We start from the raw sequence: 14,620 nt of genomic DNA on the forward strand, positions 1-14,620 counted from the left end.
CTTTGGTTTGCTGCAAAGGTAATTTCCTCCCATCTTAACTTGAACATGCACAACATACACACACAGACACACACAGAGACACAGACAGACACACACAACCGCAGCCACCCCAGGGCCATCAAAGTTGAACACGATTTTGCAACTTATGTGAACTGCTGAACACAGAAAGTGTTCTGAGTGACAATTTTCTTGTTCTCTCAAGGCTGAGACTTAGTATCATTCTAGATGCCTAGGAGAGGAGCTAATTCATTACACACAATGAATACCTTACAGCATGAGGGTGTAATTCTCTCCTGGAACCAGGACACAGTGACACCTGAGCAATATATTTAGGATAATCCACTTTTATCTGCCAATACCTTTTCCTACTTCACCTTGCCTGAAAGACCATGGGAAGTTCCATGTGATACTGAATCAAACAATGCTGGACTCTTTAATCCAGAAGGGGTCTTAAGAGATGGAACATTATAGGTGAGGATGGTAAGACCCAGAGGGATGACCCAAGTTGCTGTGGACACACTGAACCAGGATGGAACAGTACTGTGGTTCAGATCTTCGGACCCGAGACTGGCGTTTGTTCTGCCACATCCCTGTGCTCTGTGGGGGACAGAGCTAAGATTCTATGCTCTGACACCCAAGGTCCTTCAGCAGAGAAGCAGCAGCTCCCACTCAAGAGTCCTAGCAGACTCTTAGGTGTGAGTTTATCACCTCAGAAAAGTAGGTCATGCAGGACCCTGAGACTCAGAGAGACACTGACAGCACCGGGAAGAACAAGCAACACAAAGTCCCCAGGTAACCTTGAGTGTCCTGGGAGAGAGCAGGAATCTGGGTGTAAGGCAAGTGAGTTAGCACTCTGGGGTCACAGTGCTTTAATGGGTGTGCAAACTCACCCCTGAGGTGAGAAGTCCCTTCCATGTCAGCAGTCATTCTGTTTCTAGAAGGATGTTGATAAAGAGAGGTCTGGTTGAAGAGGGGAAAGTGCATGGGATGGGGGCATCTGAGCTCAAGGCTGGGACTCCAACAGGTCCTTCATATACCCAAAGACTGTCCTCACAGCCAAAGGTGGAATTCAACATTAAAAAGCAGTGGCAAGAATACAACAAACCATTCTGCTTCTTGGTGCATTTATCTGGTGGAATATGTAATGTTCACTAAAACTAATGGTGAAGTAACTTGGACTGAGCAATAGCGAGAAGTAGTAGATTTGGACTTCTACTAACTAGAAGTAACAGACTGAGAAATTTTTTTTTTTTTTTTTTTGTCTTTTTGCCATTTTTGGGGCGGCTCCCACGGCTAGGGGTTCAATCAGAGGTTCCCAGGCTAGGGGTCCAATCGGAGCTGTAGCTCCCAGCATACACCAGAGCCACAGCAACACGGGATCTGAGCCACATCTGCAACCTACACCACAGCTCACAGCGACGCCAGATCCTTAACCCACTGAGCAAGGCCAGGGATCAAACCCACACCCTCATGGTTCCTAGTCGGATTCGTTAACCACTGAGCCATGATGGGAACTCCAGACTGAGAAATATTTTTAAGCATAAGAACAATGGAAGAAACAGGAGTCACTGTTGTGGCTCAGAGGGTTAAGAACCTGATATAGTGTCTGTGAGCACATGGGTTTGATTTCTGGCCTTATTCGATGGCTTAAGGATTCAGTGTTGCCAGAGGCTATGGGGTAGGTCATAGATGCAGATCCCACCTTACTGTGGCTGTGGTATAGGACAGCAGCTATAGCTCTGATTCAACCCCTAGCCTGGGAATTTCCATATGCTATGGGCATGGCCCTGAAAAAAAAAAAAGGAAGAAATAAACAGAAATATCTATGGATTTGATTACATAAAATGTAAAATATTTGTACATTAGAAAATATAACAAAGTCAAGCATGTTGGTAAAGTGGTTTGTCTTCAATATAACAGGCACACATTTTACACCTTGCTTGAGGCAGGTGGAAAGATACCCTGTGCTTTTAGAATAGCCACATCGGCTCTAAGCCATCCACATGGAAATGTGTTCTTGGCCATCACTGTTCTTTGCTCTTTAAGTCTCCTGAGGTCACAAATGTGTCCTCCCACAGTTTCTTTGAGCCACTGCTGACTACAGATATAGGTTGATTCCCACAGGCTGCAATGATATTTACAGCACATTTCTTAATATCAAAGGGTTTCAACTTCTGCCTGCCTACTTTTATCTTTATTTCCTCAGTCACTTCAGTGAAGGAACTTATAGTGACCTCATAATTTGCATTTAACACCCAAAATGACATCCTGCCTTTGTTTCTTTGCTATAGGCCCAGTGCCAATACTTGCAGCCCATTCTTTAGTCATTATAAATCAAAGGGTCTACAGAATGCAATAAGTGGCAGAGGGGATACAACAGATAAAGCTGCTGCGCCTTTGCAAATACCCCTGAGTTAGCGAGGAATTTAGAGCAGGAGTTGATTGGGGAAGTTCCCAATATGGTTCCCAGAGTATATGGCATATTCCACCAAGCCAGTGCCCATCGATGAAGAGGATGGTGGAGGTTGCATAATATGGGACACAATTAACGTATGGACCATTAGCTCTGAGCCAAAGGAGGCTCAGTCCTTCATCTTTCTTCCCTATCTCTGCTCACTCCCTTGGTGATCTCATCCTGAATTATGGTTCTAAATACCAGAAAGTGTTGACTGCTTGGAAATGTATGTCTCCAGCCCAGACTTCTCCCCTGAACTCTAGACGCATATATCCAACTGCCCACTTGACATCTCCACTTGGAAGTCTAATAAACATCACAGGCTGTCACTTCCCCGGTGGAGCTCCTGATCTTCTCATGCATGCACCCCTTCCCTATTTCAGAAAATGACATTTCATTCTTCCAGTTGCTCAAGCCTCTTTTTCTTATCCTTACCTCTGACTGAGTGGGAAATCCTGTTGGCTATTATCTTCAAAATATATCGGCAATCTGACCACTTCTCAGCACTTACAGGCAATTCCCCTGGCCCAAGCCCCCATCATCCATCACCTCAGTGATTGCAGTCGTTTCTAACTGACCTCTCTATTTTGCCTTTGACATGTACAGCCCAGGCTCATCATAGTAGCCAGAGCCCATCATGTCAGATCTTTAACGGAGGCTTCCCCTGACTCTGGGAGGAAAAGCTCAGATTCTCACAATGGCCAGAAGGCCTCACAGGTCTGCCACCCAAGCCTTACCTCTTGGAAGGTCACCTCTATTTTACTCACGCGCTCAAACACCACTCAGCTCCTTGGATGTGTTTTTTGAACACGTCAGGCATGCTTCTGCCTTGGGAATTTTTTTAAAAAATTCGTTTTTTTTCTTTTGCCTGGATCATTCCTCTTCCAGATATCTTCACAGCTAACTCATCTCCCTTAAATATTTGCCCAAATGACACCTTCTCAGCAAGCCCTTCACAGACCACACTATTTAAAACTGTAACCCTTGGAGTTCCCGTCGTGGCGCAGTGGTTAACGAATCTGACTAGGAACCATGAGGTTGCGGGTTCGGTCCCTGCCCTTGCTCAGTGGGTTAAGGATCTGGCGTTGCCATGAGCTGTGGTGTAGGTTGCAGACGCGGCTTGGATCCCGCGTTGCTGTGGCTCTGGCGTAGGCCGGTGGCTATGGCTCCGATTCGACCCCTAGCCTGGGAACCTCCATATGCCGCAGGGGCGGCCCAAGAAATAGCAAAAAAGACAAAAAAAAAAAAAAAAAACTGTAACCCTCGGAGTGCCCATCGTGGCACAGTGGTTAACGAATCCGACTAGGAACCATGAGGTTTGGGGTTCAGTCCCTGGACTTGCTCAGTGGGTTAAGGCTCCAGCGTTGCTGTGAGCTGTGGTGTTGGTTGCAGACGCGGCTCGGATCCCGAGCTGCTGTGGCTCTGGCGTAGGCTGGCAGCTATGGCTCCGATTCGACCCCTAGCCTGGGAACCTCCATATGCCACGGGAGCGGCCCTAGAAAAGGCAAAAAGACAAACAAACAAACAAACAAACAAACAAACAAAAAACCAAACCAAAACAAAAAAAACCCCACAACAAAAACAAAACAGAACAACAAAAAAAGTGTAACCCTCATCCTGATATCCCTTAGTCCTCTACTTTATTTTTGTGTGTAGAACTTATTCCATGTGAAGTTATAACTTTACTTATTTACTGTCAGTTTCTCTGCACTAAAATATAAACACAATAAAGGTAGATACTTTTGCCTCAGTTTTCCACTGCTATAAACTTAGTGCCTAGAATAGTGCCTGAACATAGGAGATACACAAAAAATATTTGTAGGATGAAGAAATAAAGGAAGAAAAGAACATTTACATATATTTTTTTTAGTTACACAAGAATAGCTATTTGGGAGAGAAATATACTTATGACAAATCAGTGCTGTGCAAGGCAGTTTATAAATTAGGTTGACATCTCTGACACATCTCCAAATCTCACCTTTTACCTTTATATGAAAGTATCTTTTTCATTTGTACTAAGTCCATTGTGGGTGTTACTGGTTGGGCAGGTCTCCTGAATAGCTCTCCTACAAGTAGTAACTCAGAGATCTAGGCTTTTTCCATCTGTCATTATCCACAGCCTCAGAATCCTTGACTTAATGCCAAACAGGAAACAGAGGCAGATAGATAATTATTGCATGAAAGTTTGCACGATATGCTACACGAGACTGGCTTACAAATGGCATACATAGTTTTGTTCACTTTTCTTTGACCAGAACTCAGGTACACGGTCTTACCTAGAGGCAAGAATGATGGGGAATTAACCAGGAATCGTAGTTTGGTGGCATCCCCAGGAAAGAGTAGATGTAGATACTGGTGAACATTAGCTGCCTTTATGACATAATCTTAGATCATATAAATTAATAAGATAAACAATAAGTCCCTAACAGACCATAAATAGGCAACTCATGGAAGAGAAAAACCTAAAAAGCTAAGAAACATGTAAAAGAATATATGATCTCAGTATAACAAGTGCACAAATTTAAATGAGATAACATTCTAGGAAGTCCTTTTCTAGTTTGCTGAGAGTTATGTAATGAATGGTTGTTAAACTTTGTCAATTTTTTTCATGCATTTATCATGTCATATGTTTTTTTGTCTTTAAGTTGGTTAATATTAGTAATTGCTTCGTTTGACTTTTGAATGTTAAAATAACCTTGCATTCTTAGGATAAGATACACTTGGTCATGATGTGTTATCCTTTTTACAAATTGCTTGGTTCAATTTACTAATGATTTGTTAAGAATTTTCATGTTCGTGGTTGTGAATTCCTTTGATTTTAGTGTCCTTATCAGGTTTTAGTACTAGGGAAACTGAGAAGTGTTCACTTCTAGGCTATTTTCAGAACAAGTTTGTGTATTTTTGGTGTTATTTCTTCCTTTAATGTCTGCTAGAATTCATCAGTGAAATCATCCAAACTTTAGGTTTTCTTTGAGGTAGTTGTTAATAAAGAATTCAATTTATTAAATAGATAAAGATCTACACAGATCTTTTACTTGTTTTTGTACAAGTTTTGGTACATTGTTTTTCTTCTCAAGAAATTAGCCTTTTTCATCTAAATTCTGGATTTATTGGCATAAAGTGGTTCATAATATTACCATATGTGAAATACTATCTTAAATCCCTGTATTAGCGAATATGCAATGGGACTCAACATCTTTCTTTTTTTAATGGACTTTTTAAAAGAGCGGTTTTAGGATCACAGAAAAATTGAGTGGGAAGTGCACTCACACAAAGCTTCCCTCATTATTACACTCCCACCAGCATGGTAGGTAATCGTTACAACTGATGAACCTACATTGACACATCATTATCACCCAGAGTCCACATTTTATATTAGGGTTCACACTAGGTGTCACCCATTCTGTGGGTTTAGATAAATATATAATGACATGTATCCATCACTTTGACATCACAGAGAGATTTCCCTGTGCCAACAATCCTCTGTGTTCTATCTATTCATTCCTACGCCCCACATTCAACCCCTGAAACCAATGAATTTTTTTTTTTACTAACTCGTTAGTTTTTTGTCTTCTCCAGAATGTTACATAGTTGAAATCACACAGTATGTAGCTTTTTCAAATTGGCTTCTTTTGCTTAATAATACGTATTTACATTTCCCCCATGTCTTTTCATGATGAAATAGTTCTTTTTAGTGCTGAATAATATTTCATTGTATGAATGTACCACAGTTTATTTATCCATTCACATACTGAATGAAATCCTGGTTACTTCTAGGTTTGGGAAATTAAAAATTAATCTGCTATAAACACCCATGTGCTGATTTTTGTGTGATGTAGTTTTCAAATCCTAGAGTCCAGCGAGATTGCTGGACCACATGGTAAGAGTATGATTTGCTGAAAAGAAGCTGCCACTGTCTTCCAAACTAGCTATATCATTTTGCATTCCCATCAGCAATGAATGAAACTTTCTATTGCTCCATATCCTCACCAGGATACTGTGATGTTAATATTTTGAATTTTGGCCATTCTGTTTATTTCATATTTTGATTAAAGCATAGTTGATTTATAATATTGTATTAGTTTCAGATGTACAACATGGTGATTCATTATTTTTATGGATTATATTCCATTTAAAGTTATTAGAAAATATTGGCTATAATCCTTGTGCTGTACAACATACCCTTGTACCTTATTTATTTTATACATAGCAGTTTTTACCTCCTAACTCCCTACCTTTCTTGTAGCTTCTCCCCTTCCCCTTTCCCACAGGTAACTACTAGTTTGTCCTCTATATCTGTAAGGCTGTTTCTGTTTGCCATATTCATTCATTCTCTTCTTTTTTTTTTTTTTTTTTTTGGATTTCACATTCAAGTGATAATATGAAGTACCTGTCTTTCTCTGACTTATTTCACTAAACATAATAACCTCCATGCCCACTCATGTTGCAAATAGCAAATTTCATTCTTCCTTATGGCTGAATAATATTTTTGTTATCTACCTACCCACCTATCTATCTATCTATCTTTTTTTTTTAATCCATTCATTTGTTTACAGACACAGATTGCTTTCATATCTTGGCCATTGTAAATAATCTTGCTAGGAACATTAGGGTGTACAAATCTTTTCAAATTAGTGTATTTTTTTTTCAGATACATATCCAGGAGTGGAATTGCTGGACCACATCATAGTTCTGTTTTTAGTTTTTTGAGGACCCTCCATACCGTTTTCCATTGTGGCAGTACCAATTTATATTCCCACCAACAGTGTACCAGGGTTCCCTTTTTCCATCCTCACCAACATTTGTTATTAGTGGTCTTTTGGCTGACAGCCATTCTGACAGGTTGAGGTGGTACCTCATTATTGTTTTGATTTGCAGTTCCCTGCTCCTTAGATGTTGAGCATCTTTTCAAGGGCCTGTTGGCCACCTACATGCCTCCTTTAGGAAAATGTCTATTCAGGTCCTTTGCCCATTTTTTTAATCAAGTTTTTTTTTTTGACATTGAGTTGTATGAGCTGTTTATACATTTTTAATATTAATCCCTTATCTGTCAATATCATTTGCAAATATTTTCTCCCATTCAGTAGATTATCTTTTCTTCTTGATGGTTTTTCTGTTGTTGTTGTGCAAAAGCTTTTATGTTTAGTCAGGTGGCACTTGTTTTTTTCTTTTTTTGCTTTTATTTCCAAGACTTAGGAGATAGATCCAAAAAGAAATATTGCTATGATTTACGTCAGAGTGTTCTATGTTTTAATCTAAGAGTTTTATGGTTTCTGGTTTTATAATTAATCTCTAATACTTTCTGAGCTTTTGTACATGTTATGAGAAAATGTTTTACATTCATTCTTTTACATGTAGCTGTCTGGTTTTCCCAACACAATTTATTGAAGAGACTGTTTTTTCCCCATTGTATATTCTTGCTTTCTTTGTTACAGATTAATTGACTATAAGTGCCAGGGTTTTTCCTGGGTTCTCTATCCTGCTCTACTGATCTTATGTCAAAATCATACTGTTTTGATTACTTTAGCTTTGCAGTATAGTCTGAATCCAGGAAGTGTGATACTTCCAGTTTTGTTCTTTTTTCTCAAGAATGCTTTGGCAATTTGGGTCCTTTAATGGTTCCATATAAATTTTATGTATTTATTATTTTTCTTTGAAGACTAAAATTTTTTTTTGATTTTTATTTTTTCATTACAGTTGATTTACAGTGTTCTGTCCATTTCTCCTGTAAAGAAAAGTGACCCAGTCATACATATATATGTGTGTGTGTATACATTTTATATATATTTATATATATATATATTCTTTTTCTCAAATTATCCTCCATCATGTTCCATCACAAGAGACTAGATATAGTTCCCTGTGCTATACAGCAGGATCCCATTGCTTATCCACTTCCAATGTAATAGTTTGCCTTTATTAACCCCAAACTCCCAGTCCAGCCCACTCTCTCCCCCTCCCCCTTGGCAACCACAACTCTGTTCTCCAAGTCCATGAGTTTCTTTTCTATGGAAAGCTTCATTTGCACTGTATATTAGATTCCATATATAAGTGATAATCATACACTATTTGTCCTTCTCTTTCTGACTTACTTCACTTAGTATGCATCTCTAGTTCCATTCATGTTGCTGAAAATGGCATTATTTTGTTCTTTTTTATGACTGAGTAGTATTCCATCATGTATATATACCACATCTTCTTAATCCATTCAACTGTCAATGGACATTTAGGTTGTTTCCATCCATACAAATCTTAGATTTGTTTTTGTTCTATGAAAAATGTCACAGGTAGTTTATTTTCTTTTTTCTTTTTAAGGACACACCTGTGGCATATGGAAGTTCCCAGGCTAGGAGTCCAATCAGGGCTACAGCTACAGGCCTACACCACAGCCACAGCTATAGCAGATCTGGACTGCATCTGTGACATACACTACAGCTTGTGGCAATGCTGCATCTGTGACATACACTACAGCTTGTGGCAATGCTGGATCCTTAACCCGCTGAGCAAAGCTAGGGATCAAACCTGCATCCTCACAGACACTATGTTGGTTTCTTAACCTACTGAGCCACAATGGGAACTCCATCATGGCTATATTGATGGAGGGATTACATTAAATGTGTAGATTGCTTTGGGTAGCATGAACATTTTAGCAGTATTACTTCTTCTAATCTAAGATCATGGAGCATCTTTCCATTTCTTTGTATCATCTTCATTTTCCTTTACCAATGTTTTATAGTTTTCAGAGTAAAGACCTTTTGCTTCCTTGGTTAAGTTTATTTATTTTTAGGTATTTTATTCTTTTTGATGTAATTTTAAACAAGATTATTTTCTTGCTTTCACCTTCTGATAGTTCATTATTAGTATATGGAGAAGCAACACATTTCTGTATATTAATCTTAATCTTGTATCCTGCAACTTTACTGAATTCATTTATTAGTTCTAATAGATTTTTTTGATGGAGACTTTAGGGATTTCTATACAGAGTATCATGTCATCTGCAAATCATGGGTTTTACTTCTTCCTTTCCAATTTGGATGATGTTTGTTCCTTTTTCTTGTTTTAATCCTGTGGCCAGACATTCTAATACTACGTTTAGAAGTAGCAAGATTGGGCATTCCTGTCTTGTTTCTGATTTTAGAGGAAAAGGTTTTCACCATTGAGAATAATATTAACTTGAGTATGATGTTAGTTTGTTATAAATGGCCTTTATTATGTTGAGATATGTTCTCTCTATACCAATTTTGCTAAGTGTCTTTTTTTAATATGAATGGACAATAAATTCTGTCAAATGCTTTTTCTGCATCTATTGAGATGTTCATGTAATTTTCATTCTTTCTTTTTTAGTGTGGTATATCACTTTAATTTATGAATGTTAAATCATTCTTGAATCACCAGTGTGAAAGCTGGATCATACTGTATGATCCTTTTAATGTATTTTTGAATTTGGTTTGATAATATTTTGTTGAGCTTTATTTGCATCTATGTTCATAAGGTACACTGGCCTATATATATACATATACACATATATATACATTTATATGCATTTTTTTTTGGTGGTGGCATTTTTGTCTGGTTTTATGTTTCATCCTTATAAAATGAGTGTGAAAGTGTTCCCTCATCTTCTATTTTTTAAAATAATTTGAGAAGGAGGTATTAACTCTTCTTTAAACGTTTGGTGTAATTCACTGTGAAGTCATCTGGTCCTGGACTTTGTTTTGGGGGAGTTATTAATTCCATCTTCTTATTAGCAATCAGTTTTTTCATATTTCTTCATTATTCAGTCATGGAATATTGTACTTTTCTAAGAATTTATCCATTTCTTCTAGGTTGTGTAATTCGTTGGCATATAATTGTTCACAACATTCTCTTATGATCCTTTGTATTTCTGTGGTGTCAGTTCCCTTTTCTCCTCTTTCACTTCTGATTTTATTTATTTGGGCTCTTTTTCTCTTGTAGAGTCTGGCTAAAAATTTATAAACTTTGTTTACCTTTTCATAGAGCCAATTCTTAGCTTCATCAATCTTTTCTACTTTAAGTCTCTATTTCATTTATTTCTGCTCTGATTCTTGTCATTTCTTTCCTTCTATCAACTTTGGACTTGGCTTATTCGTCTTTTTATAATTTAAATGTATACTTACATTGTCTATTTCAGATGTTTCTTTCTTCTTGAGGTAGGCCTGTTAGCTATTCACTTTATTCTTCCTAGAACTACTTTTGCTGCATCACCTGTGTTAACATTTTCATTTATCTCAATGTACTTATTTGATTTCTTAATCCATTTTCTCATTAACACACTGGTTGTTCAGTAGCATGTGGTTTAGTCTGTACATGTCTGTGTTTTCTCCAGTTTTCTTCCTGTAGTTGATTTCTAGTTTCATACCACTGAGGTTGGAAAGAATGCTTTACGTGGTTTCAATCATCTTAAATTTAATGAGACTTGTTCTGTGGCCTAAAATGTGATCTATTCTAGAGATGTTCCATGTTCCACTTGAAAGAATGTGTATTATGCTGCTTTTGGATGAAATGTTTTACATATATATATATACACACACACACACACACGTATATAAAGTTATCTGGTCTGATGTGTCATTTCAGGTTAGTGCTTTCTTACTGGTTTTTCATCTAGATGATCTATCTGTTGATGTAAGTGGAGTGTTAAACTCCTCTACTATTATTGTCTTGCTGTCTGATTCACCCTTTGTTTTGGTTAAAACCTGCCTTACATCTTTTTTTTTTTTCCTTGTCTTTTTGCTATTTCTTGGGCTGCTCCCGCGGCATATGGAGGTTCCCAGGCTAGGGGTCCAATCAGAGCTGTAGCCACCAGCCTACGCCAGAGCCACAGCAACACAGGATCCGAGCCGCGTCTGCAACCTACACCACAGCTCACGGCAACGCCGGATTGTTAACCCACTGAGCAAGGGCAGGGACGGAACCCGCAACCTCATGGTTCCTAGTCAGATTCGTTAACCACTGCGCCACGACGGGAACTCCAAAACCTGCCTTACATCTTTAGGTGCACGTATGTTGAATTAAAAAATGTTTAAAAATTATATATATATATATTTGTCTTGTGTCTTTTTAGGGCCACACCCATGGCATATGAAGGTTCCCAGGCTAGGGGTCGAGTTGGAGCTGAAGCCACTGGCCTATGCCACAGCCACAGCAATGTGGGATCCAAGCCACGTCTGCAACCTATACCACAGCTCACAACAACACTGGATCCTCAACCCACTGAGTGAGGCCAGGGATCAAACCCATGTCCTCATGGATGCTAACTGCTGAACCATGATGGGAACTCCCAAATGTTATATCCTCCTGATAACAGTGTACCCTTTATCATTATGTAATGCCCTTCCTTGTCTTTTGTTACAATATTTAAGTTACAGTCTGATATGAGTATTGTTATCTCAGATTTTTTTCTTTTCCTTTTGCATGGAATTTTTTTTACTATCCCTTTACTTTTAGTCTCCATGTATCTTTAGATCGCAGCTGAGTCTTTTAAGGAAGTCTATAGAAGGGACTGGTTTCTTATCTGTTTATCAATCTTTGATTGGGGCATTTAGTAATTATTCAGAAATATATACTAGTTGCCATTTTGTTGATCTTCTGGTTGATTTTGTAGTTCTCTCTGCTCTTCTTCACTTAGTTTCTTCCCTTGTAGTTTGTTGGACTCCTTTAGTGTAATATTTGGATTTCTTCTCTGTATTTTTTTGTGTATTAATTTGAGATTTTTGACCTGTAATTTCCATGAGGTTCATATGTACAAACCATTTCCTTTCAGCACTTTAAATATATCCTGCTACTCCCTTCTGGCCTGTATGTGTCTGCTGAAAAAAAGTTGATAATGTTATGGTTTGCTTTGCATGTGATTGTTTTTATCTTGCTGCCTTTAGGTTCTCTCTTTATATTTAAATTTTGCCATTTTATGGGAAAAAGACAGTCTTTTCAGCAAATATTGCTGGGAAGCCTGAATAGCTACGTGCAAATCAGTGAAACTAGAACACACCCTCACACCATGCATGAAAATAAACTCAAAATGGCCGAAAGACTTAAATTTAAGACAAGACACCATCAAACTCCTGGGAAAGAACATAGGCAAAACATTCTCTGACATCAACTTTATGAATATTTTCTCAGGTCAGTCTCCCAAAGCAACAGAAATAAAAGCAAAAATAAACTAATGGGACCTAATCAAACTGACAAGCTTTTGCACAGTGAAGGAAACCAAAAAGAAACCAAAAAGACCACTTACAGAATAGGAGAAAACAGTTTCAAATGATGCAACTGACAAGGGCTTAATCTCTAAAATATACAAACAACTTATATAACTCAACAGCAAAAAAGCCAACAACCCAATTGAAAAATGGGAAGAAGACTTTAATAGACATTTCTCCAAAGAAGATATACAAATGCCCAACAAGCACATGAAAAAAATGTTCCACATCACTGATTTTTAGAGAAATGCAAATCAAAACTACCAGGAGATACCACCTCACACCAGTCAGAATGGCCATCATTAATAAGTTCACAAATAACAAATGCCAGAGGGGGTGTGGCGAAAAGAGAACTCTCCTGCACTGTTGGTGGGAATGGAAGCTGGTACAACCATTATGGAGAACAGCATGGAGGTACCTTAGAAAACTATACATAGAACTACCATATGACCTAGTAACCCCACTCTTGGGCACATATCCAGATAAAACTTTCCTTGAAAAAGACACATGCACCTGCATGTTCATTGAAGCACTGTTCACAATAGCCAAGACATGGAAACAACCCAAATGTCCATCAACAGATGATTGGATTAGGAAGATGTGGTGTATATACACGATGGAATGCTACTCAGCCATTAAAAAAAAAAATAATGTCATTGGCAGCAGCGTGCATGAAACTAGAGACTCTCACACTGAATGAAGTAAGTCAGAAAGAGAAAGACAAATACCATGTGATATCACTTATATCTGGAATCTAATATATGGCACAAATGAACCTTTCTACAGAAAAGAAACTCATGGATTTGGAGAATAGACCTGTGGTTGCCAAGGGGTGGGGGGGGTGGAATGGGATGGATTGGAAACTTGGGGTTAATAGATGCAGACTATTGCCTTTGGAATGGATAAGCAATGAGATCCTGCTGGGTAGCACTGGAAACTATGTCTAGTCACTTATGATGGAGCATGATAATGTGAGAAAAAGGATGTATACTTGTATGTGTAACTGGGTCACCATGCTGTACAGTAGAAAATTGACAGAACACTGCAAACTAGCTATAATGAAAAAAAATCATTATATAAAAATAAATTTGCCATTTTAACTGGTCTTGGTGTGGATCTCTTTGGGTTCATCTTGTTTGCGTTTCTCACCTTCCTGTACCTGGATGTCCACTTCCTTCTCCAAGTTAGGGAATTTTTCAGCCATTATTTCTTCAAAGACATTTTCTGTCCCTTTCTCTCTCTCTCCTTCTGGGATCTCTATAATGCAAATATCATTATGCTTGATGTTGTCCCAAAGGTCCCTTAAACTCTCATTAAAAAAAAATTCTGGAGTTCCCGTCGTGGCGCAGTGGTTAACGAATCCGACTAGGAACCATGAGGTTGCGGGTTCCGTCCCTGCCCTTGCTCAGTGGGTTAACGATCCGGCGTTGCCGTGAGCTGTGGTGTAGGTTGCAGACGCGGCTCGGATCCTGTGTTGCTGTGGCTCTGGCGTAGGCTGGCAGCTACAGCTCCGATTAGACCCCTAGCCCGGGAACCTCCATATGCCATGGGAGCAGACCAAGAAATGGCAAAAAAAGACAAAAAAAAAAATTCTTTCTTCTTTGTGCTGTTCTGATTGGGTGATTTCCACTATTCTACCTTCTGGATCACTTATCCATTCTTCTGAGTCATTTAATCTGCTGTTGATTCCCTTTAGCGTATTTTTTTTTTTTATTTCAGTTATTGTACTTTTCAGTTCTGATTGGTTCTTTCTTATATCTTTTAAGTCTTTGTTGAAGTTCTCACTGAGTTCCTGCATTCTTTTCCTGAGTTCTATGAACACCTTCAAGAATGTTTCTTTGAACTTTTTACCATGTAAATTACTCTTCTCTGTTTCATTAGGGCTTTCTTCTGGGGCTTTATTTTGTTTTTTTGTTTGGAACACATTCCTCTGTCTCTTCATCTTATT

The 14,620-nt window shown here is 38.4% G+C and overlaps 1 protein-coding gene across 27 annotated transcripts in view; it reads right to left on the bottom strand.

The window, feature by feature from the left end:
• LOC110259998 (uncharacterized) overlaps nt 1-14,620 on the bottom strand; it is a 494,473-nt gene that overhangs the window by 64,885 nt on the left and 414,968 nt on the right. For 2 of the 27 annotated variants that reach the window (XR_014839737.1, XR_014839744.1), the window contains one exon: nt 11,871-13,929. The exons of 23 other annotated variants lie outside the window; for them this stretch is intronic. Coding sequence is in view for 1 of the 4 variants with exons in the window: in XM_085016132.1 (XP_084872258.1) it covers nt 13,769-13,929 (161 nt within the window). In the remaining 3 variants the exon portion in view is untranslated. Of the gene's footprint in view, nt 1-11,870; nt 13,930-14,620 lie in introns of those variants that run through there. 2 more of the 27 variants (XR_014839732.1, XM_085016132.1) reach the window with 2 other exon arrangements.

This window comes from Sus scrofa, chromosome 3, assembly GCF_054392235.1.
Source record: "Sus scrofa isolate SSC_HxYL_T2T_F1_AM1 chromosome 3, Sscrofa_HxYL_maternal_Yorkshire_Landrace_v2.0, whole genome shotgun sequence".
NCBI lineage: Eukaryota > Metazoa > Chordata > Mammalia > Artiodactyla > Suidae > Sus > Sus scrofa.